Genomic DNA, 25,784 nt, shown 5'->3' on the forward strand with positions numbered 1-25,784 from the left:
CATTTAGGCCACCTTTTTGTGCCTTATTCATTCTAAAAACAGGTCTAGACCAAAACAGATTGTAGCCCTGGCCGTCTTTGATTCGTTCCAGTACGGCTGTAAAACGTCCAAGTGTTGGAATGTCCCAATCCTGCCTCTTGTGATTTGGACGCACTGCAGACAAATTGCATAGATAAACATCTGCAACAGGTTTCGAAAATAGCAATTTGGACGTTTTGAGAAGAAATTCGTCCAAATGCTGCTTTATGACACTTTTTGGAAGTTTATCTGTTTAGAAAATGAGCCCCATAGTAATCTATGGAACTTTTTATGTCTAAGTGCTTTGAAAATGAGCCCCGATATCAGTTGCTCCTTGTTTTTTTCTTGCCCTGCCCACCACAGACAGCAGTCCTTACCCCTTATAATCAACCCCAACTTAATTGTGTTTCACAGAATCAAATCAATTTGTTATGAGATCAGAAAGATGTAAAAATTGTTCCTAAATCAACACTGCTCTTACAGGGAAGACTGCTAACTTTTTTGCCTTTGCTTTTGAAGTTACCAGACAATTATCTGTAGTCTTCAGGAGCACAGTAAGTCCTAATGCTGGGGAATTCAAAGTACTGGCACACCTACATACACACATACAAGTTAGTCTTTCCCTATTTTTTATTGCCTGCAGGGTTGTCTAAGTGCTGAACTAATATGGCCAGTGTGTTACCTAATAAAATTTTAGGTTTATTTTCTTTGGAGTGCCTAACCTTTTCTTCATTAATCATAGTTGATTCGCCGATGACACAAAATTATTCAGGGTCGTCAAGTCGCAGGAGGAATGTGAACGATTACAGGAGGACCTTGCGAGACTGGGAGAATGGGCGTGCAAGTGGCAGATGAAGTTCAATGTTGACAAGTGCAAAGTGATGCATGTGGGTAAGAGGAACCCGAATTATAGCTACGTCTTGCAAGGTTCCGCGTTAGGAGTTACGGATCAAGAAAGGGATCTGGGTGTCGTCGTCGATGATACGCTGAAACCTTCTGCTCAGTGTGCTGCTGCGGCTAGGAAAGCGAATAGAATGTTGGGTGTTATTAAGAAGGGTATGGAGTCCAGGTGTGCGGATGTTATAATGCCGTTGTATCGCTCCATGGTGCGACCGCACCTGGAGTATTGTGTTCAGTACTGGTCTCCGTATCTCAAAAAAGATATAGTAGAATTGGAAAAGGTACAGCGAAGGGCGACGAAAATGATAGTGGGGATGGGACGACTTTCCTATGAAGAGAGGCTGAGAAGGCTAGGGCTTTTCAGCTTGGAGAAGAGACGGCTGAGGGGAGATATGATAGAAGTGTATAAAATAATGAGTGGAATGGATCGGGTGGATGTGAAGCGACTGTTCACGCTATCCAAAAATACTAGGACTAGAGGGCATGAGTTGAAGCTACAGTGTGGTAAATTTAAAACGAATCGGAGAAAATTTTTCTTCACCCAACGTGTAATTAGACTCTGGAATTCATTGCCGGAGAACGTGGTACGGGCGGTTAGCTTGACGGAGTTTAAAAAGGGGTTAGATAGATTCCTAAAGGACAAGTCCATAGACCGCTATTAAATGGACTGGAAAAATTCCTCATTTTTAGGTACAACTTGGCTGGAATGTTTTTACGTTTGGGGAGCGTGCCAGGTGCCCTTGACCTGGATTGGCCACTGTCGGTGACAGGATGCTGGGCTAGATGGACCTTTGGTCTTTCCCAGTATGGCACTACTTATGTACTTATGTACTTATGAGAAAACTGCTCAGTAGTTAGTAGGCCATTCCACCTTGTATAATTTTAGTGCTGTTGCTGATCTGTCAGTCTTGATTTCTGTTTACTTGTTTCAACTGTGTAAACATTCAGAAAATAATATGCTTAAAAGTTAAGCACGCTTTTCGTAAAAAAAATCAATGATTATATTCTATTATTCATTTCAGTTATTTAACATTAAACCCATGGGGGTTGATCACAATTCTGGCACAGGAATCCAACCTTCTACTGTAATTGGCTAGAATATGTCTTTTGCCCCAGCATCCTGGGATTATGCAATATTGAAAAAGGTTTACAAGGTCTTGTTCCTTCTTTTGGTTTTAACAGTTTTTGTGGTTTAGAAAACTAAAAATGACCTTTGCCTGATGATTTATCTATTCTCTAATATCCTGCTAGGTTCATTGCTCCTTCTCCTTGATACTTCTGCTGGAGCACTGCCTGCCTACAAATAACTTTTCTCTTCTTGTTATTTAAATATTCCCCTGTTCATTCCCGTATTCATCTTGAGGTAATAAAGCAGGATTTTTTTTTAAACATTGCTATTAATAAATAGACTAGTAACTAGATCTTAAGAAAATGTTTTTTTTTAAGCTGAATAATACTGTGAAGGTCTTTTAAATATTATTTTACAATCCTTAAAATCTTTTGAGCCAACAATATAGAAAGTGTGTGTGTGTATAAATACATATATACATAGAAATTCCAGCATGAGAAAGGACATGACGTTATTTAACATCACAGAGAAGTGCAACGCCACGCAGTATCCAGTGCTCTGGCGTTTGGACAGTTTTAAGGTCAACAGCAGCAATATAATTTAGGTCTGTACGGACTGGCTTCTTATAAATTGGACAAGAGTACATCCGTAGATCTTTAGAACCTATGCAGAGAAAGAAAAATTAAAACTGAGTAAAGAATATCCATACATTTTCACTTGTTTTTTTTTAAATGAGAAAAATCATCTTCCATTTTTCTTTTGCTTAGTACAAGACATACACCGGCCGAGATTCAAATTGATTAAAGTGGGCAGGAGAGGCTCCTAGATTAAAGTGGCTCCTGCCCTCTTAAACTGTTTGTGTCTAATCACCGATATTCAGCGGCACTTAACTGGCTAGTGCCACTTAATATGTGCAGAAATTGGCTAACGTGGGTGTTTCGGGGCAGAGTTGCCACTTATGTGGTTAAGTGCTGATATTCAGCCCTTGATGCATAAGATACTGCTTAACTTGGGCTACATAAAAAGCAGTCCTATCTTTAAGCATTTCAGCTTATGCGGTCAAAGGCTGAATATTGCACATAACCGCATAAGCTTTAGCAGTCAGCCTAAAGCTGGATATTCAATGCTGGTGTTTGGACATGGCCCAGCATTGAATATCTGGGAATATAGCTGGTGGCAGACATAAAAACACTGACAATTGCCAGCTGAATATCAGCCGGGCAGTTTTTCCCAGCAGTACAGGGACAGAAAGGCCCGGAGATAACAATGCTGATCTAATACAACAAGGGGTCCTAATGAAGGACAGCCATTATCATTCTTTCTTATGTGTACATACAATGTAATACAGTGCTACTCAGCTTTCTAATGGTAACATTAGGTGGATAAGAATGTGCTTGAGAACATCTCTATATGCTGTTCATATACACAGAGATGCATTATGCATTAACAAGCAAAAATGCAAATTATTTACCTAAGGTATCTTTATTTCCAGTAGGGCCTATTCATTTACTGTACTAAAACAATAAACAATGCTCCTTTGTGAATAGGGCTATTGGTACGTGAGCATCATCACCTTTACCAGCAGATCAGATAGCAAATGGGAAGAGTGAAAGGCTTTGGAAATTGAAGGATTTTTGACCAATGATAATGAATATAAAACTTCATGGTCTCGGAGGCTTTTCCCTTCATAAAATAAAATACAAAAATTAGGAAGTAAAGTCATAGGTAACAGAATAATTAGAGTTGATACAATGATTTTGGATTTGGATGTGGTTATCACTAGAATGATTTAGCCCATGATGATATATGCAATATGGCCAAATGTACAGCAAGATAAAACTTTATCCCACTGTGCTATAAGTGTGTGTTTTAAATATGTATTTTTAATAGTTGATATTGTTTTATGATGATACATGTTGCATTATAATTACCACAAACTGCTTTGGATTATGTATATTAGCTGATGAAACAGATGTAAGATAAAGGTAGAAAGATGGATAGATAAATTAATAAATGCATGAATAAATTAGAGGAAAACTGATCACTATATAGTATCACCAAAATACTGTAAAATCAAATTTACAGCAAATCAAGATTGCTGATATGTTCATTTAAAATAAGTTCCTTGAAAAAAAAAAAAACCTAGCACAATCCAAAACTGCCCACATAATTTGTCTGAATAGAGATACCCACTTTGCACTAAGATGGCCGCTGAGCAGGAGCTGTGATAGCGAGCTCCAGGGCCACCCTGGTGAACTGAAGCTAAATCGCGGATAGAGTGCAAGTGAGGACCTCTGGACATTGCCCAAACGAAAAGGGGAAAAACTCCAACAGTTCACAGCCACGAGACCAACACCACAGGCACCAGAGACACAACGAGCCCAACCTGAGACCGATGCCACATGGCGCCCGGACATTAGTGAGAAAGGAGAACAAGGAATCACACGAAAGTTCAAAGAACCCACACTGGAATACCCTGAAAAGAACTCCAAACCTGAAACTTCTAGACTGAAAGCCAAGGGAGTCCGAGTTTGAGGACAGGGTGGCGAAAACAGAGACTTCAGAAAACCCTTGTCGCATGGAAACCGATACCACGGGACCCCTGTAGAGAAGAAGGGAGCCAAGCACCGCAATACCAACTGGCGAGGTCACAGACTCTTGCAGGAGTGCCTTAGCAGCACAGGCGGACAGTTCTCCTAGAACACACCGATAGAGGCGAGGGAGCTTGTGCAGCACATGTCCCCTGACCCAGCCGGAACCCACAACCCAGAGCGTACCCTGATGCTTACCTGAACAGAAAACTGTGACATACTGAGCCCAGCAAGGACAGGGTCAGCGCAACAACAAGGCCGGTAGAGATCAGGACTGCAACACGGCGTGAAGAAGCCGATAGACACATGCAACCTGTCAACCACAGCAAGAAAGAACAGGGTCGGCGCAACAGCGCATACCTCATCCCCCCTCACTTGCCTGTTGCTTCTCTTTACTGGGACAAAACTGCACCACCGGGACAGAACCGCATCCACCACCATGAACTCGCCACGAGAAACGAAACCCTGATTAGGATTGCTCGCAGAGTAGACAAGTAAGACCAGAAACCGGATCCCCAACTGACTCAATGCAGTTATAAATGCAAATCCTCAACTTCTAAACCTAAACACATACACAAAGCTATACAAGACTTTTGAACAGTTGCAAATGCAAATCCTCCCTCCTTAAACCTAAATACACACACACAACTACACAAGATAACCAAAGAGAAGACCTTCTCTGAACACTCTTGATATGAAAACCAATCACTAGCAACACCCCATCACCCACCCACCACAAACAAACAAGCAAAGAATAAAATATCGCCTGTAGGACCAAGTAATAATAAACCAGAGGCTACAATGACAACCCACCAAATTACAAAACATCAAAACCCCCACTACCCGCAAAACAACAAAACAAATAATTGCCAAAGACTCACATCCTCTACACCAAAACTAAAGGACAAAAACAAACATCAAAGCAACTACCAACCCACAGGAACCCATTACAGGCAAAATGCACATCATAAAACTCCTAGTGGGAATATCTATCCTAACACTAATATCCAATACACAAGCCCTAACACCAAGAGACAATAACAATATACCAGTACTCTATATCTCAACCAACTCAGAACAACCATAAGCAGATGGACTTACTCAACCACAAATACAGATGAAGGAACACACCCAACAACAACCCAAACACAACGAATGGCAAAGAAGGGAACCAACCAAGCCAACAACCCAAAAAAGCATCAGCTAGTGAAACTATCAAAAACCACAACAACAGAAGACTCCTATATGTATGTGTGCACAGAGGACAGTATGAATTGTTGAGTGTGGGGGAGTGGATGTTCGGTGGTCCAGATCACCACCAGGACCCTGGGACTCCATAATGTGAAACAGCTGACATAATCAGCTGCTCATTACAGATCTATTGCCATAATTTATTCCAGTATTGAGGGTCCTGGAGAACCCCCTTGTCAGTCAGGTGTTCAGGATATCCACAATGAATATGCATGACATCAATTTGCATACACCTTCCAGGACCGACTTGGAAAACACTGATTTATTAATTCCTGGGATTTGTCCCTGAGAAAGGAATACTGAAATGAGGTACTTTGTTAGGCAACCCTACTGACCATCATTATTAAGCAAATAAGTGACCTTTGTTCCCTCAAAACTTTATCATGAATTATCACTTGAATAAGCAATGTGTCTTTTAAGCAGGCCTTGCTCATGAATATTATGGGTGCACTTACTTGGTATATAGAGGAGATATTCATGGTCACATAGTAAATATATTTATTCACAGCACATATAAGACCTACCTGTTCAAAAAGTACTTACCCATGGAAAACATAAACTAACCCTCACATTCCCATATGACACAACGTAGACCAGCACCCCCATCTCCTCTCACCATGTCCCCTCTCCTCTCTATCTTTCCTATTTAAACTATAATTGTGGTAATTGCTGTAATTGCTACTTCTTCTAACTTTTTAAGCCATACTGATTCATTCTTTCCTATTAAAATGTAATTCACTACCTCTAACTATCTCTGTAAGCCACATCGGAAAATGTGGGATATAAATGCTGCTATAAATAAAATAAATAAATCTGCCAATATCAGTTGGACACATCAATGCCAGATCAGCGGCAAACAAGACCAAAATAATTAAAACTGGATATTGTAAAACACCTAGGACTAACCTTCCTTAACAAAACCTGGATCCACGACAAAGAAGACCCCATAATCCTAGACCTTTGCCCTCCAGGTTACAAAATCATACACTGGACCAGAAATGGGAAAAAAGGAGGGGGCATCACACCAATTTACAAACCCTTCTTCCTAGTGGAACCCATTGAGGAATCAGTAACACCACAGCTGGAAATCACCTCTAACAAAATAAGTGACAATACCTTACTCAACCAACTATGCTGCATAATATTATACAGACCACCTTGAAACTGGAAAACAGCCCAATCCAACTTCATGGATTTTGTCTCAAACACCTGCAAATCTAATCCCAATACACTAATAATAAGTGATATCAACCTACACCTAGAAGACCAGAGAAAAGAAAACACCAAGGAGTGTGTTGAGTTCCTCAAACTTTGGGATGTCCAAATACCACTAGTGCCTTCAGCACACGCCAAAGGACATGCACTTGACCTACTAACACATAGATTCTCATCAAACCAGGAAATTACAATACAGAACCCGAGATGGATAGAAACTCCCTAGTCTGACCACTTCAGTCTATACATGACTATCTACTGAAAAGAAAGAAGGACACACCCAACACAAACACGGTCCCCACACAAATCACGAGGGAAGACTGACATAACCAAATTCTGGTCTTCAATTTATGAGAACCAGTGGTACCCACAAATGTATTCCATAGATTTTCTAACAGAATGGGACAATAGATGCACTACCGTTCTGGATGAATTAGCCCCCATATCAACCAAAACAATACAAAAAAGAAAAGCAACCCCTTGGTTCAACGAAGACCTCAAAGAACTCAAAACACAATGCAGAAGACAAGAATGAACTTGGGAGAAAAACAAGAATGAACTCACCAAAGCCAAGTGGACTAAAGCATGGAACAACTAAAAATACAAATAAAACATGCAAAAATGAACTTTTACAAAGAACAAGTAGGGTTAGACTACAAAGACATGAAGAAACTCACAAGCTGATTGACAACCTCCTAACCACAAAATCACTGATAATTGCGAATGAGGAGCCCCCAACAGTGCACAAAATGGCTAAATACTTCAAAGAGAAGATCGCTAATCTACCACAGAATGACACCTACCTAGAAACTCTAATAGAAGAACTAGATAATCCCCAAGATGAACTACCAGTAGACAGATCATGTACAACTTTAACCCAACTTACCAATGACTTACAGGCTTATTTTTGAAAGAGAAGGGCACTCATCTTCTGACACAAATCGGGAGATGGGCGTCCTTCTCTTAGGGTCGCCCAAATTGGCCTAATCGAAAGCCGATTTTGGCCATCCTCAACTGCTTCCCATTCCGGGGACGACCAAAGTTCACGGGGGCGTGTCGGCACTGTAGTGAAGGCAGGACTGGGGCGTGATTAGATGGGCGTCCTCGACTGATAATGGAAAAAAGAAGGGCGTCCATGATGAGCACTTGGCCGACTTAACTTGGTCCATTTTTTCTTGCGACCAAGCCGTGAAAAGGTGCCAGAACTGACCAGATGACCACCGGAGGGAATCTGGGATGACCTCCCCTTACTCCCCCAGTGGTCACCAACCCCCTCCCACGCTTAAAAAAAACTTTATCACATTTTTTGTCAGCCTCTACGCCAACCTGAAATGTCATACCCAGCTCCATGACAGCAGTATGCAGGTTCCTGGAGAGGTTTTAGTGGGTGCAGTGCACTTCAGCCAGGCGGACCCATGCCCATCTCTCCCCTACCTGTTACACTTGTGGTGGTAAATGTCAGCCCTCCAAAACCCACCCGAAACCCACTGTACCCACATGTAGGTGCCCCCCTTCACCCCTTAGGGCTATAGTAGTGGTGTACAGTTGTGTGGAGTGGGTTTTGGGGGGCTCAGCACCCAAGGTAAGGGAGCTATGCACCTGGGAGCAATTTCTGAAGTCCACTTCAGTGCCCCCTAGGGTGCCTGGTTGGTGTCTTGGCATGTCAGGGGGACCAGTGCTCTATGAATTCTGGCTCCTCCCATGACCAAAGGGCTTGGATTTGGTCGTTTTTGAGATGGCCGAAAACCAGGGATGAAAATGGAGAAGGGAACCGACTGAAGACAATAAGATAAAGCATAAGGAACGTCAAGCCAAATGTAAAAAGGAGATAAGGAGGGCTAAGAAGGACTTTGAAAAAAAGTTAGCGTTAGAAGCGAAAACACATAGCAAAATTTTTTTAAAGTATATTAAAAGCAGAAAGCCGGCTAAAGAATCGGTAGGGCCGCTGGACGACGGTGGTGTTAAAGGGGCGATCAGGGAAGACAAAGCTGTAGCGGAGAAATTAAATGAATTCTTTGCTTCGGTCTTCACCGAGGAGGATTTGGGAGGGATACCGGTGCCGGAAAAGGTATTTGAAGCGGACGAGTCAGAAAGAATAAATGATTTCTCTGTAAACTTGGAGGATGTAATGGGGCAGTTCTGCAAACTAAAAAGTAGTAAATCACCGGGACCGGATGGTATTCATCCCAGAGTATTAATAGAGCTGAAAAATGAACTTGTGGAGCTACAGTAATATGCTATTTATCCCTAAAATCAGGTGTGGTACCGGAAGATTGGAGGGTGGCCAATGTAATGCCAATTTTTAAAAAAGGGTTCCAGAGGAGATCTGGGAAATTATAGACCGGTGAGTCTGACGTCGGTGCCGGGAAAAATGGTGGAGGCTATTATTAAGAATAAAATTACAGAGCACATACAAAAAGCATGGGCTACTGAGACAAAGTCAGCACGGATTTAGTGAAGGGAAGTCTTGCCTCACAAATCTACTGCATTTTTTCGAGGGGGTGAACAAACATGTGGACAAAGGGGAGCCGGTGGATATTGTATATCTAGATTTTCAGAAGGCGTTGACAAAGTGCCTCATGAAAGACTCCAAAGGAAACTGGAGAGTCATGGGATCGGAGGCAGTGTATTATTATGGATTAAGAGCTGGTTAAAAGATAGGAAGCAGCGAGTAGGGTTGAATGATCATTATTCTCGATGGAGAAGGGTAGTTAGTGGGGTCCCTCAGGGGTCTGTGCTGGGACCGCTGCTTTTTAACATATTTATAAATGACCTCGAGATGGGAGTAACTAGTGAGGTAATTAAATTTGCAGATGACACAAAGTTATCCAGGGTCATCTCTTTGCGGGAGGAGTGTGAAAATTTTCCACTGCATACTGTATGCTAGACACCTGCCCCAACTACTTAATGAAAACACCTCATACCTGCTACATTGACCAACTCACTAAACACTTAAACTTCACGCTCAGTGAAGGACAATTCCCAATAGAAAAGGGCAATACTACTTACTCCAATCCCAAAGGATGTCAAGAAAACATCAGACACCTCGAACTACAGACCAATAGCATTTATACCGCTAAGGACCAAAATAATAGAAGGCACTGTACCCAACCAGCTAACAAACTTCCTAAATAAATTCTCCATATTACATGAATCCCAATCAGGGTTCAAATCACATCATAGCACAGAAACAGTACTGACCATACTCCTAGCTAAATTCAAACAGCAAATCTTGATCGGTAAAACTATCCTCCTACTGCAGTTTGACATGTCTAGTGCCTTCGACATGGTTGACCTGCAGATCCTACAAATAAAAAAAAACGACCTACCTCCCCCCATGGAATGTGGAGTCCCCCAAGAATCTACACTCTCACCAATACTCTTCATCCTCATGATGACCCCACTAGCACGGTCATTCGCAAATCAAGGATTCAACTCCCACATATACGCCAATGATGTTGCAATATATATTTCCTTTAAGAATGACCCATCCAAAATCTCTACCAAAATCACAGACAGCCTACAACTCATGGTATCCTGGGCAGCAGCCTTCAAACTGAAACTCAAAAGGGAAAAACTCACTGTCTGATACTCTCATCACCTTACAACAACAAACACTTCACCACCATAAACATTATGGGAATGAACTTCCCCATAGCAGAAGAACTACAGATCCTAGAAATAACAATAGATCTCTCAACAAACAGGTAAGAAACACCACAATGAAGATGTTCCACACCACGTGGAAACTCAAACAAATAAAAAGCTACTTTCCACGGAACATCTTCCACACTCTAGTACAGACTATGGGCCCCTTTTACTAGGCCGCGTAGGTGCCTACGTGCACCCAATTGGAGTTACCATCTGGCTACCGTGTAGCCCTTGTGGTAATTCAATTTTGGTGTGTGTCTGTTATGTGCCTATGAAAAATATTTTTTATTTTCTGGCATGCGTAGCGGATACGCGCAGGTCATTACCGCCCAAATCCTTTACCGCTAGGCCTATGGCTGGTGGTAAGGTCTCAGACCCAAAATGGATGAACAGCAATTTTGATTTCGCCGCACGTCCAATTTCGGAAAAAAAAGAGGCCTTTTTTACAGGCACGCTGAAAAATGGATTGGTGTGTGCCCAAAACCTGTACCTACACTACTGCAAGCTATTTTTCAGCGTGCTTTTGTAAAAGGATCCCTGTGGTCCTTGACCATGCAGACTATTGCTATGCACTCTATGCAGGCTGCAAGGAACAAACCCTCAAAAAATTACAGACAGCACAAAACACAGTGGCAAGACTCATTAATGGCAAAAACCACTTTCAAAAATTACATTGGCTACCCATCAAAGCACGAATATCCTTCAAGATCTGCACACTGACTTACAGAATAATATCTGGCGTTTCACCGGCATACATGATTGACCTAATAAACCTACCACTGTACAATGCTACCACTAGTGCGAAGTCCTATCTCACCCTCCACTTCCCCAAATGTCAATGACTGAAATACAAAACCACATGCACAACAGGCTTCACCTATATCTGCACCAAAATTTGGAACACCTTACCTAAAGTCCATGAAGAACTATTTACAATTCAGAAAACATCTGAAAGCCTACTTTTACAGATCATCTTTCGCTAAATAACCAAACATGTCCCATCACAACACACTGATCCGACACCACTAAACACAAATCACGTGACAATACACTGTCCTTTCAATCACGCAACATGATTTTCCTTAGGTAACCTACAATCCACTCCTGAACCTTACATAGCCCAACTTACCTAAATAACCTGTTACCCACTGGACCCTTACCAGGCAAACTGTTTTACTTTAAATAACCTGTAATTCGAGGGATCCAAGATGGCCGCACTCTACTGAGACGCTGCGAGTCTCGATCCTAGCGTTATACGATGCCAAAACGCAGAGGGAGATTAGCGGTCAGGACCTCGCCGCTAACTCCCTCCTTACCTGGTCCACTTGATCATTTTTTGAGACCGCAGCAGGGAGCTTTACAAAGTAGCGGAATGCAGCCAGTAGGAAGCTCCGGCGTTTTGGGAGAATCGGGCTCCCCTGGCCTTGATGTCATTCTGAGCCCCACTATGCGCACTCCACCTCCCCAGCTGGTAGGCGCAAGCTCCTTTCTCGCTGACTCAACCGGATCTCCCTGCGAAGGTGTTACGGACCCGGAAGAGCATCGAGGTGAGGTCTTGCTTCCATCAGAGAAGGGAGAGACGCTGCCGCGAATTGAGGGGAGAGGAGCCGAAGGACAGAGTGAACGTGTGAAGACTTCTGAAAGGTTTGAAATTCCGAAGGAATTATTAGTTAAACCAAGGGAGGTTACAATGGACACGTTATGGGACTTAGTTGCTATCCTGGGCCAAACATTTTTGAAACAGGTTAATGAAATTGCACCTAAAATAAACCTATTAGAGAATGAGTTACAAAAAACAGAGGAAAAGATTAAAGCTATGGATGATAAAATTGAAAAAATGGATCAAAGGATTATGAAACTGGAAACGATTGAACCTTTAATGACAAATGATTTGACAAATCTTAGAAAAAAATGGAAATGTTTGATAATTATACAAAAAATCACAATATAAGATTTGTTAATTTTCCTAGGATAAAGACTGTTGCTCCTCTTGATATGTTAAAACGTTATTTGCGGGACATTTTGAATATACCAGAGCAGAATTTACCACCGTTTACTATGGCTTATTATATCCCAGGAAAAGAACTGAATCAAATACCTGAAAGCCCATTGGATATATCTCTTTTGTTTGACACTTCTGATTCCGAATTAGCAACGGCTGCAACTTTGGTTGCGACCGTTGCATTATTGCCTGATAAAAATTGGAGCTTCCGCCTATTTTTCCGAAATAAAGACAAACCCTTTTTGGGTTATAAAATACTATTATTTCCTGATGTCTCCAAAGAGACACGGAGACAGAGGAAACAATTCTTGCTCCTTAAGCCCAAAATATTGCATTTGGGGGGTACCTTCTTTTTAAGATACCCCTGCAAGTGCAAAGTGAGACTTGATGAGAAGAAATATGTAGTTACAGAACCAGCACATATATCAGCTCTTATAGCCTCGGTGAAAAAGGATAAGCGTTTAATGAATAAGTAACTCTTCTCAGTAGAGATTTCGTTATCCTTAATAATTTCCTCTTATTTTTGCTCCCCTTGAGTTCCTGAATTTTGGATCGCTAGTTTATGGACTTGAGTGTCAATATTTACCTAATTGACTGTCAATTTCTTATGCTATATTTTATTTTTATGATGCTTTACCAATCAAGATGTTTCTTGTAAATCTGATTAAATTGAATAAATAAACAAAAATAAATAAATAAATAACCTGTAATTCACTTTTCAATTCTACTATATAACCTGTTTTACTTAAACCAACCTGTAAGCCACATTGAACCTACCCAGGTGGGAAAATGTGGGGTACAAATGCAATAAATAAATAAAATTATCATATAGCCACAAATGATGAATTTGCCACATTCTTCTTTAAAGTGCAGATTAAGAATTCAATATGTAGAGCTACTTACTGTTGTTTTCTGCATAGATCCTTATGACAGGCATCATTTCAAACAGAACTTTGGGTTTTGATTCAATGAGCTTCAAGTTCCTTCGGTCCCAGCCAGCTCCCTCCAGGTACAACCCATAGACGTAAACTCCTTCAGCTGGAGAATTGGTGATGTCATCCTTCATCCACTTAGTGACCTCGTTGCACAGTACCACACTGTCTAAAGCCCACCCTTTATTGGCACGAGTAATTTCCTATTTATATAAAGAGACAGGGATTCAAGAGCTATGACAGATCATAGCATAAACAAGTAAAGCATTGCCTGCTCACCTGTAGCAGATGTTTTCTGTCGACAACAAGACTGATCAGGCACACAAGTGGGTGACATTATCTGATAGCAAAGGGATGGAACTGCTCTTTTATAGCTCTGTTCTTCAGAGTCCTCAGCAGCACATCTCGGCTCCTCAGGTGCATCCCAAAGTTAAGGAATTAGATAACTTTCAGGAATGTGGGAGAACTGTGTGCCTGATCAATCCTGCTGTCTGGGAAACATACCCATTACAGCAGAGCAACATTGCTTTTTCCGTCAACAAGCAGGATTGAGTCAGGCACACAAGTGGGTGACTCCAAAGCTCAGGGCTGCTCAAATTTTTTGTAAATTCACGAGCAGCTTCCACCAACAGAATCTGAGAGTTGCTAGCTCAAAGGGACAGATTGGCCAGAACAACTTGAAGAAAAGCACTTTCCACTTGTAAAGCTTGGCCCAGGCAGTAATGTGAAGTAAAGGTTCAGAGCAAAGACCATGCCGCTACTCTGCGGATGGTAACAAGGGGTGCAGACTTTAGCAGAGCAATTGTAAGTGCAGTAGCTCTGATCTGATAAGACTTCACTGGAACTGAAAGGAGTATCTTTTTCTTGGTAACAGAATTTAATGCCGGAGGCTAACCAGTTCACTACAGTTCTTTTTGTGACTGATGTGCCAATTATGTTGGGATTAATTGAGGGGAGCAGCTACAAAGACTTCCTGATTGGCTCTTCTCAAATGCATTTTTACATGATTTTAGAAAAAGGTGGAAAGAAATATTTCCTAATTAATGTGGAAAGACCATGCCACCTTCAGCAAGAATCTTTGTTCTAATGAAACTGAGTGAAAGGTTTATTGGTCACCAACGTTTGAAGCTCACTTATCCTTATAGCTGAAATTGCTGCAATAAGGAAGAGTACCTTCAAATAAGACTTCAATGCCTTGAAAAGCAATTTCATTAATAAAGCTAGCACCAAATTAAGGTCCCAAGGAACAGGAGTGTTTTGTAGTGGAAGATTGTCATGGAGAGGCATTTTCATGAAATTTGACCACAGTTCGAAGCTGGAAGGTTGTCCATTGGAACATGGTAGTCCAAAACAGCATAGTTTATGGAGGACATTTGAAGGCCCTAGAGTCTATATCAATAATGCAATACAATAGGATGCGGACATGTTGCAGAATCATTTCCATTAGTGTAGCACCATGTAGTGAATTGTTTCCACTTTAAGGAGTACATACATCTAGTGGATGGTCTCCATGACAGCTGTAAGAATGTTACAAATGGTTGAGGCAATCCAAGGGCAGAGACTACTAACTGTTCAATTTCTAAACCGTGATGATCAGAGACTTAAAGTCTGGATGAAGTATCTCCCACTCCCAAATCCCACTAAGTTATCGATGTTGGAAATTGATAAAGTTTTTGTAGAACATCCAACTGCTTGAGAAGCAAAATCCTGTATTGCCAAGGCCAGTAGGGTACTATGAGAACCAGAGTGCTTAGCCTCTGTGGATCTTCACAATGAGAAGGACGGGTGGGAATGCATGGAAGAAAGACCAAGTCCACGGAATCAACAATGCATTCATCCTGGGGGACAGAAGGTTGGAGTAACAGTTTGGTGTTTTCACTGGTAGCTAAAAGGTCAATTTCAGGTGTCCCAGTTCTTAGAAAATGAAATTGAGAAGCGGTAGAGTGGAAGAATGAATTTCTCCTTGTGAAGGAAAAGGCTGAGGTTTCTGAGGTCTAGAACTGAATGCAATTCTCCTGACTTCTTTTGAGCCAGAAAATATCTGGAATAGAACCTTGGATTTTTCTCCTGTGGAGGAACAGGTACTATGGCAGATTGGCATAAATTGGGGAGATAGGCCTAGTACAAAGGCTGATCTGGGAACTGCTTGAGGTCACCCATTAGATTATACTCAGAACCAGGAGTCTATGATGATGGTCTTCCAAGAATGGAAGAAATAATGAACCCCACCTCCTACAGAAAAGGCAGAATGCGTATTCTGGAAGGGTTATAAGAAACAGCATAGTCAAAAAGAAGGTTGCTGCTTTGCTAGTGAGCCTCTCTCTATGATGAGTAGAGAGACATTGATTTCATGATGGCTGTTTCTGATAGTAGAAACATTTATGCTGGTAGAAACCTTTGCAGTGCTGGTTGAAAAAGTGGATGTCTGCCTGGAACAGCCAAGAGAAGCTGCAGGGTACAGCAATGACACTTTATCATATTAAAGGTCTCTTTGACATCTGCCAACTTAGAATATACAAGCCCATAGTAATGTTCTTCAGAATTTTGTGATGTTTTTGCTGTACAAGAGACACTGTGAATTGGAAGATATGGTGATTATTTTATTTATTTGTTACATTTGTATCCCACATTTTCCCACCTATTTGCTGGCTCAATGTGGCTTACATAGTACCGGAGAGGTGTTCGCAGACTCCGGTGTGAACAAATACAAAGTGATGTTGTGGTAAGATAAAGTTCATGTGGAACAGTCAGCGGAAGAATTGTGTTATGTCCATTACGTACTTTACTTTTGTTGTGTTGCCTTTTTGAACAGGTTAGTTTTTAGTGATTTCCAGAAGTTTAGGTGGTCGTACATTGTTTTCACGGCTTTTGATAATGCGTTCCACGGTTGTGTGCTTATGTAGGAAAAACTGGATGCATTAGTTGATTTGTATTTAAGTCCTTTGCAGCTTGGGTAGTGCAGATTTAGATATGTTCGTGTTGATTCGGATGTGTTTCTGGTTGCTAGGTTGATGAGGTCTGTCATGTATCCCGGGGCTTCACCGTAGATAATTTTGTGAACCAAGGTACAGATTTTGAAGGCAATACGTTCTTTGATTGGGAGCCAGTGTAGTTTTTCATGATGAGGTTTTGCGCTTTCAAATCGCATTTTTCCAAATATAAACCTGGCTGCCGTGCATTGCAGTAGTCTACGTGGCTTAGTACCATTGATTGTATCAGGTTGCGAAATGTTTCCCTCGGGAAAATGGTTTCATGCGTTTGAGTTTCTACATTGAGAGGAACATTTTCTTTGTTGTGGATTTCACTTGGCTCTCTAGTGTTAAGTTACGGTCCACTGTAACGCCGAGGATTTTCAGGCTGTCTGAGATAGGGAGGGTGTAAGCTGGGATGTTGATACTTGTGGGGTTGTCCGCGCTGTATTGGCATGACAGGATGAGACAGTGTGGTTTTTCTTTATTGAGTTATAGTTGAAATGCATTTGCCCATGAGTCCATGATGTTCAAGCTGAGCTTGATTTTGTTGGTAATTTCTGTCAGTTCGTGTTTGTAAGGAATGTATATTGTGACATTGTCTGCATAGATGAAAGGGTTGAGGCCTTGGTTGGATAAGGACTTGGCTAGTGGGGTCATTAGGTTGAAGAGGATCAGTGATAGTGGTGATACTTGAGGTACTCCACAGTCTGCTTTCCACGGTGATGATATGTTTGAGTTTGATTTCACTTGATATGTTCTTGTGGTTAGGAAACCCTTGATCCAGCTAAGTATATTTCCACCAATCCCAAAGTAATCTAGTAGTCTTAGTACTATATTATGGTTTACCATGTCGAATGCACTAGACATGTCGAATTGGAGGAGAATGATGCTTTTGCCTGTTGCTATTTCCTGCTTGAATTTGGCTAGGAGAGTAAGTAGTACTGTTTCAGTGCTGTGGCGGGGGCAAAATCCTGATTGTGATTCGTGTAATATTGAGAATTTGTTTATATAATCAGTAAGTTGTTTGGTTACTATGCTTTCCATCAGTTTGATTACCAGCGGGATAAATGCTACTGGATGGTAGTTAGTGATTTCATTTGTTTTTTTCTTGGTATCTTTTGGTATTGGGGTGAGTAGGATATTGCCATTTTCCGTAGGCATGTAGGCTGAAGCATGTAATTTAGGTGGGATGTGAGGTCTGCTATGAAGCGGTCAGGGGCGGATTTTATTAGGTAGCTGGGACAGGTATCTAGTTTACAGTGAGTGTTGGAGAACCTACTAATCGCCTGGGTGACTGTTTGACCAGGTACGGTCAGCTGGGTATTCTCCAAAGGTTGGGTCCAACTCATTAAGGAAGTTTTCGATATCGGTGTTGTCCTGAGGTAGCGTGTTGCGTAGGTTTACGATTTTTTCATTGAAGTGCTTGGCAAGTTTTTCTGCGGATGGGATGTCTGTATTCGTTGTAGTGACCAAGGTGGTGTCTAGGAGTTTGTTCATGAGTTGGTATAATTTCTTCACATCTTTATAATTTGTACCTATTTAGTTTTATACTATGATCTTTTGGTCTGTCTTATTGCATATTTGTACTTTCTTTGTGTTTGTTTCCATAAGTTGAGTGTATGTTTATCTTTTATTTTTCTCCATGCTTGTTCGAGTTTCCTGGCTTGCGTTTTTTAGCTTTTTTAGTTCATCGTTGAACCATGGTGAGGTTCGTGTATGTAAGGGTGCTATTTCATCTAGTATGTTTTTGCATCTTTTATCCCATTCTGTGAGGTAGTATATGGAGTCCATTTGTGCTGTCCATTCGCTATTGTATATCTGTTGCCAGAATATTTGCGTGTCTACTTGACCTCTTCTGCTGTAGGTTGAGTGTTCTTGTGTATGCTATGAACCCATCTTCCGCCATTTTAGGGATAAGTTTAGTTTATAGTGATCTGTCCATGGTGTTTCTGTCCATTTAATACCTGTTATTATTAGGTTCTGGTCTGTTGAGAGTTTGTGTGAGATGAGGTTGAGTGTGTGCCCTTTGATGTGGGTTGCTTGCATATGTGGCCATTTGATATCCCATAAGCGGAGGAATTCCTTACATTCTCGTGCATAGATAGAGTTTGGGTCTTCTAGGTGAAGGTTAATGTCTCCTAATACTAGTATATTGGAGTTGGTTACACCTGTGTTTGAAATGAAGTCCATGAAGTTAGTCTGGCTTTCGTTCCAATTACCTAGTGGTCTGTAAAACAAGACACAGTTCAAATGATTGCATAGGGTTTTGTTGTGGATTCTGATTAAGGCAATTTCAAGTTGAGGTGTTATGGACTCAAAAGTGGGATCGATAGATTAGTGCTATGCCTCCGCCTCTCTTTTCCTTCCTAGTCCAGTGTGTGATTTTGTATCCTGGGGGGCACAGGTCTAGGATTATAGGGTCCTTTTGGTCATGGATCCAGGTTTCAGTGATGAAAAGTAGATTTTCTGACATGATCCAGTCTGTTAGTATTGCTGTTTTGTTTACAGCGGATCTGGCGTTGGTATAACCCACTTGAATTGTTTGGTATGGGTCTGCTGTGTTTGGTGGTGTGTGGATTTTTATTAGTTGTCGTTTTTTCTTGGTGTGTGTTTGTTAGGACCTTTCTTTCCCTTCTGTTGTGGTTGTCCGCATGTTGGTGTTTTTCCTTTGTTTAAGTTGTCAGTTTGATGAGGTGTGGTGTATCTGATCAATCTTTGATGATTTGATGATTAGAAGTTGTAATGGTTTGTAATATTATCTGTATGACCCACTGCATAAATAAAAAAAAATAATATATGTCCTTACAGATTCCAGATGTGTGCAATCACACCAAGCATCTGGCTGCAATTACAGAAGTGGAAATCCTGGATGAGGTCTCAAGGGTATCATAGGTAGAACATATGAGGTGTATACTACACTCATCCACCTTTGCAAGAAAGGCAGCTTTGTTTGAGACTGAGAAGACAAGATTGGCAAGAAAACTTGGTCTTTCTGGAAGACAGCATGCATGTACTGGCCCATATAGAGTTGATGCACTGCTGTACAAATTGACAGCATCACCCTGTGAAAAACTTTCCTGCCAAAGTGATTTTTATGGACCTCCTGCAGATGGAATATTGGAGAAATCCCTACACTTCTTGTTTTTCCTGTGGGCGGGTTGCTGGCACTGCCTGTGGCCTGCCTTGACACCTCCCCTCTGCTGCTGTGTCCCTCACTCTGTGATGCAACTTCTTGTTTTCATATGGGAAGGATGCACTGGCAGGGGGGCATCAAAGCGGGTTATGTGTGTGGCTTGCTATCGCTGCTTGTGGTTTGTTGGATGAGGCCGGGGGGGGGGGGGGGCTTGGGGGTACATGCAGGATTGAGGGTGTTGGGAGGGGGATGCTGGATCTGGGATGGGGGAGGGTTTGGGGGAGGTGTTGGATTGGGGGGGAGGCAGAGATGCTAGATCACAGGAGGCAGCTACCACTGGTGTGTTTTGGGGGCACTTGCTTCTGCTTTTAAAAATGTGCCACTTGAGGTGGCTCTCATCCTGCCTAATGGTATATCCGCCCGAAGCATATTAAATTTAGTTATACCATAAGGCTCCTGAACACTGTGCATGGGAATGCTCAAAACTCTGAACCGAAGTGCTGTCTCAGTGCCGAAAGATGTCACCCACTTGTGTGCCCGATTCAATCCTGCTTGTCAACAGAAAAAGACCTCATCCATTGCATTATCACAATTCTATTTTTACAATACAAAATAAATATTAATAAATTATAGGTAACTTAACCTTCTTTGTATTATAAAGTAAGAACCAGATCTGAAAGCAAACTAAAAAATTCATCTGGGCACTTGGATTGCTTTATAGAATATTAGCATAACCTGGTACTGGAGCACCTAAAATCTAGGTGCCTGCAGTTATACCAGTCATAAACCTGAGGTAACTGCAGGTACCCAAATATGACAAGGGTGCACATAACCTACAGTATTCTGTATCTGGCATGCCTAAGTGGCAGCACCACCCATATCCCAGTGATATTAATGACTCCCTTGCATTTACCCGCTCTGCCACTTACATGCCTAAGTGTACACTTACGAAAGTGCAGATATTGTGTATATTCATGCACACATCTGATGCTTAAATGTGGGTCTCCAGTTTTCCTGTTGCCTCTTATATTTTAGGTGCAATCACACAGCCTTAGAGCTGATGTAAATCCTTGTGCCTAGCTTGTTAAAGAACATGTATAGTTTACAGTATTTAGTAATCTATGTGCATAAATGTCTGCTCTGCCTATGCTCTGACCAAACTCCATGCATGTGCATGACCGCTTCCAAAGTATGAGTGATCGCTTGAAATGTTCATATACGGAGGAAGTGACGTCACCGCTGGGAGATGGCAGCCTGAAAACAGAGCTCCGTTGCAGTCAGAGAAAATAAACGCTGTACCCCTGTAAAATGCGGCGATTTCGCGAGTGCAACGGTGTTGGAAGTGAATAGGAGCATGGCTGCGTGAAAACGACTTGCCAAGTTTAAATACCTTCCAGATGCGCTGGGAACGGCGAAAAGTGCTGGGACTCAAGTTATCTTGAGGGAAACCAAGATGGCCGCCAGGGACTCTGAATCAGACCCCGACCACGAGTAGGGTTACCATAAGTCCGGATTTACCCGGACATGTCCTCTTTTTGAGGACATGTCCGGGCGTCTGGACGGGTTTTGGCCAGCCTGCCCATTTGTCCGGATTTCTGGACAAATGGGTGGGCTGACGCTGACGTGCGTGCGGGCGGCGGACCTCCCCTCCCCTTACTCATGATCTTCCCTGGTGGTCTAGTGACTTCGGGGCAGGAAAGAGCCCCCTTTTTCCTGCCCGGCGCGCTGCTCTGCATCCTGTATGCTGCCTGTGACGGTCTCGGCGAGATTCAAAATGGCCACCGAGAATTGAAGTCTTGCGCCTCGCAAGACTTCAATTCTCGGCGGCCATTTTGAATCTTGCCGAGACCGTCACAGTCAGCATACAGGATGCTGAGCAGCGCTCCGGGCAGGAAAGAGGGGGCTCTTTCCTGCCCCGAAGAAGTCACTAGCCCACCAGGGAAGACAATGAGGAAGGGGAGAGGTGGTGACGGGGCCGGGGGAGGGGAGGTGAGGTGAGGGGTGACCACGGAGAGGGGAAAATGCGACAGGGGCCGGGGCAAGGTGCGACAAGGGGCGGGGAGAGGGCTGAAAGGGGCAGGCGAGGGCATGGAATGGGCGGGGCATGGGTAGGGCAAGTGCCCTCTTTTTTTAAGGATGAAAAATGGTAACCCTAACCACGAGGAACTAATAGAACATGAAACTGATGGCGGTAAGTCAGATTTCTATGGTTGGTTTCAGGAATTAAAAGCAGAAATGGTGACCACAAGGACCAGTATTCAGAATGTGGTTGCAGCGATGCATGAAGAGCTGAAAAAGATCGGGAACCGCGTGGTAGAAGCAGAGGAGAGGGTGGAGAGTATGGCGGAGGAGGTGCAGAAAGGGCTTAAAGCAGTACAGCAACTGAGAGGAGAAATGGAATTACAGTTGGAAGATTTGGAGAATAGATCCCGATGGTGCAATTTGCTTTTTAAGGGGATTCCAGAGGAAATAGAGTTTAAGAAGGTGGTGACTGTAATTCAAGACCTGTGTGATTTTATTCTGGCCCCGGGACATGCAAGTGGGGAAGAGCAAAGCTCCAAACGCATTAAAATCGATCGGGCACATAGAAGTCTAGGTCTCCAAAGGGGAGGACAGCCTAGGGATATTGTGGTATGCTTTCATGAATTTGGAGAAAAAGAAGAAATCTGGAGAAAGGCCAGGAGAATGGGTGAGATAACCTGGAAGAACTGTAAGCCCCAGGTGTTTCAGGATCTGGCCAGAAAGACATTGCAGAGGAGGAGAGAGTATAAGGAGATCATCAGATACTTTCAAAAAGAAGGACTGAGATACAGGTGGCTTTACCCGATAGGAATGCAAGTTACAGTGGGTAATAAGACCCGGAGGCTTCAGTCTGCAGAAGGGGCTTGGAAGATATTGCAGGATATGGGCTGTACAGGAATGACAACTACAATGGAGGAGAACGGCGGGCAGAGGTCACCAAGCCCAAAGGCCAACAAAGAGGGATGGACCACTGTGCAAGGAGAGAAGGGACGAAGAGCCCCAACGGAGGATAGCCGCAGAACTGCAGCCAGAGGAGCAGACTGAAAAGGGGGACAGGATCAGATATGGATTTTGCAGGATGATATTGTTATCTATTGACTGAATGCTGATAACTGTAAGGGGGAGGTGGTAAGGTTTTTGGGCATAAGGGGAGGTATATAAGTAGGGGGACAGCAAATGTAGAGGGGTAAAGAAGGGGCTGCTTTCTGGCGATGACTCAATTCCTCAGGGACTGATCTGGCAGAGAGAGAAAAGAGCCAGATACAGAGGGGGAAAGGAGGGGGGGAGGGGGGAGGCTGCGGGTGGGAACATGGAATTGTTAATGGTCTGAACAACTCCGGGAAAAGGATTATTGTCTTTAAAGAGTTGAACCGGCTAAAGTGGGATGTGATTCTGTTACAGGAAACCCACATTAGGAAGCAAGATGAATACCTGCTTAGAAGTAAACAATTGGGAGAGTGTTTCCTTTTGGCAGACCCCAAGGGGGGGGGGGGGGGGGAACGGGGGGGGGGGGGGGGGCTAGCCATCTTTGTAAAAGCACATCTTAGATTTGTTCAGGAAGAAATATTTAAAGGGAAAGACGGTAGATGTTTGGCAGTGTAGGGGAAAATGGGGGATCAACAAATTACCCTTATTAATATATATGCTCCCAATAATGGGCAGGGAGCCTTTTTTGAATCCATTAGAACAGAATTAAGTGAATTTGGGAGGGGTCAGATAATAATGGAGGGTGATTTCAATTTCACGGCCTCAAATTTAGATCACTCTATGGGAAAAGTTGAGGGATCCAAGCAGCATATGGGGAAGTTTCTTAAACTAATGACAGAACTAGACCTGGTGGACGTCTTGAGATTACAACACCCTAAGCAGAAGACTTATTTAGTTTATTCTCACGCACAGGGTATATATACTAGGATTGATGCAAATTGGTGCAGAAGGTCACTGTGGGGGGCCATAAAGGACACAGATTGAAAGTATACATGCATCAGACCACGCTCCCGTATGGGTAGTAGTGGATAAACTAGGAAAGGAGCAGAGAGGTCAAGTGTAGAGGCTCAATGATACTTTGATTGCAGAAGAAAAAGACTGCCAGGAAGTGCGTAGTATAATAAGAGATTATCTTCAAATTAATGATAATGGAGAGGTGATGGAAGGGATATTGTGGGATGCCCTCAAGGCAGTGGTCAGGGGGCATCTTATAAAAATGGCCACCCAAAAAAAAAGGAAGCGAGAGGCCCATGAGCTGCGTACAAGGCAGACATTGGCACAGTTGGAGGCCAAGCATCAGGCTACGGGGGACCCACAGATATTCCAGCACTTGGTAGAGTGTAGAACAGAGCTGCAAAAAATTCAATAGAGAAAGATGGACTATAACAGAAAATTGAGGAAACAAAAGTTTTTTGAATTTAGCAACAAAGCGGGTACTATGCTTGCGAGAAGCCTGCGACAAAGGCAGGTGCGAAATACGATTACAAAACTTAAAGGTGCTCGGGATGAAATATTACATCAGCACAGTGACATACGTAAACAGTTTGTTCGGTTCTATACGAAATTATATTCCAAAGGGGAGGTGCTGTCTCAAGGGAAGATGCAAGAATATTTACAAGAGCTGGATATACCAAAAATCACGAATTTACAAAAGGCTGAACTAGAGGTGGAATTTACAATGCATGAGGTCCTCAAGGTTATTAAAGGGTTAAAAACGGGTAAGGCCCCTGACCTTGATGGATATACAGGGCAATATTACAAGGTATTTGGGAAGGAACTGGCACCATTGCTAGTAAGGGTGGGCAATGCAAATTTTAGGGGTAATGGGGTCCCTCCCAGTATGCGGGAAGCGGGGATCTTGGTCCTTTTAAAACCAGGGAGAGATCCAGCAGTATGTGGATCATACAGGTCGATATCCCTGCTGAATATTGATGTAAAGATTTTAGCCAAGGTTAGTGTTGCCCCATCTAATTCACGAGGATCAGTAAGGGTTCATAGCCCATCGGCATGTGGCAGACAATATTCGCTGCACTTTGAATATCACATGGGGGTCACAAAGAAGGGGGGACTCGCTGACACTGCTTGCGGTGGACGCGGAGAAAGCCTTCGACAGGGTGGAGTGGGAATACTTGTGGGAAGTGCTGCGGGCTATGGGGATGGGGGGAGCATTCTTGGATTGGGTGAAGGGCATGTATATGTTCCCAGTAGCTAGAATAAAGGTGAACAGAGGGCATTCTGGGTATTTCCCAATAGAAAGGGGAATGAGACAAGGGTGGCCGCTTTCCCCCTTGCAATTTGCTATTTCAATCGAGCCCCTGGCATTGCGAATCAGAACTCTCAGAGACATCAGAGGAGTTAGATTGGGAGGTCACGAGCAGAAAATTGCCCTGTTTGCTGATTACATTCTTTTTTATGTTTCCCAACCACTACTGACCCTGCCTATTATAATAAGGGAATTGGACCTATTTGGCAAGGTGGCGGGGTTATTAGTGAATTATGATAAATCTGAGATGATGGGAATTACTAACACAGAGGTAGAGTTGGAGCAGCTGAAACATGCCTTTCCTTTTAAAATGACGGATCATAGTTTCCGGTATTTGGGAATCATAATACCAAAAGATCTAGATAATCTCTTCTCTTTAAATTATATGCCTATGCTCAAAGAGGTGAGAAAGGACTTGAATAAATGGAAGAATAATTGGTTATCATGGTGGGGGAGAATAGCAGTAGTAAAAATGAATATTTTGCTCAGACTTCTTTTTCTGTTTCAGACACTATCTTTATTAGTCCCCAGAAGGGAATTATTTATTTATTTATTTGTTGTATTTGTATCCCACATTTTCCCACCTTTTTGCAGGTTCAATGTGGCTTACAATGTTCGGTTATGGCATTCGCCATTCCAGAGTAAAAAAGTTACATTTGGAGTTGCATAGAAAGAAACAGTTAGTATATAAGGTAAGGTGGTGATGTGTTGCATTTACAATGATTGATCGGTGTTGTGATATGCCTTATTGAAGAGATAAGTCTTCAGTGATTTGCGA

The 25,784-nt window shown here is 42.6% G+C and overlaps 1 protein-coding gene across 1 annotated transcript in view; it reads right to left on the reverse strand.

Annotated features, from left to right (window-relative positions):
* Positions 1 to 2,390: 2,390 nt before the first annotated feature.
* The window catches only part of DNAH5 (dynein axonemal heavy chain 5), a 925,453-nt gene continuing 902,059 nt past the window's right edge, over positions 2,391 to 25,784 (reverse strand). Inside the window, 2 exon segments of the mRNA XM_030220396.1 lie at positions 2,391 to 2,650; positions 13,601 to 13,832. Coding sequence (XP_030076256.1) covers positions 2,499 to 2,650; positions 13,601 to 13,832 — 384 coding nt within the window. The 3' untranslated portion in view covers positions 2,391 to 2,498.

This window comes from Microcaecilia unicolor, chromosome 1 (assembly GCF_901765095.1).
Source record: "Microcaecilia unicolor chromosome 1, aMicUni1.1, whole genome shotgun sequence".
In the NCBI taxonomy this organism is placed as follows: Eukaryota; Metazoa; Chordata; class Amphibia; order Gymnophiona; family Siphonopidae; genus Microcaecilia; species Microcaecilia unicolor.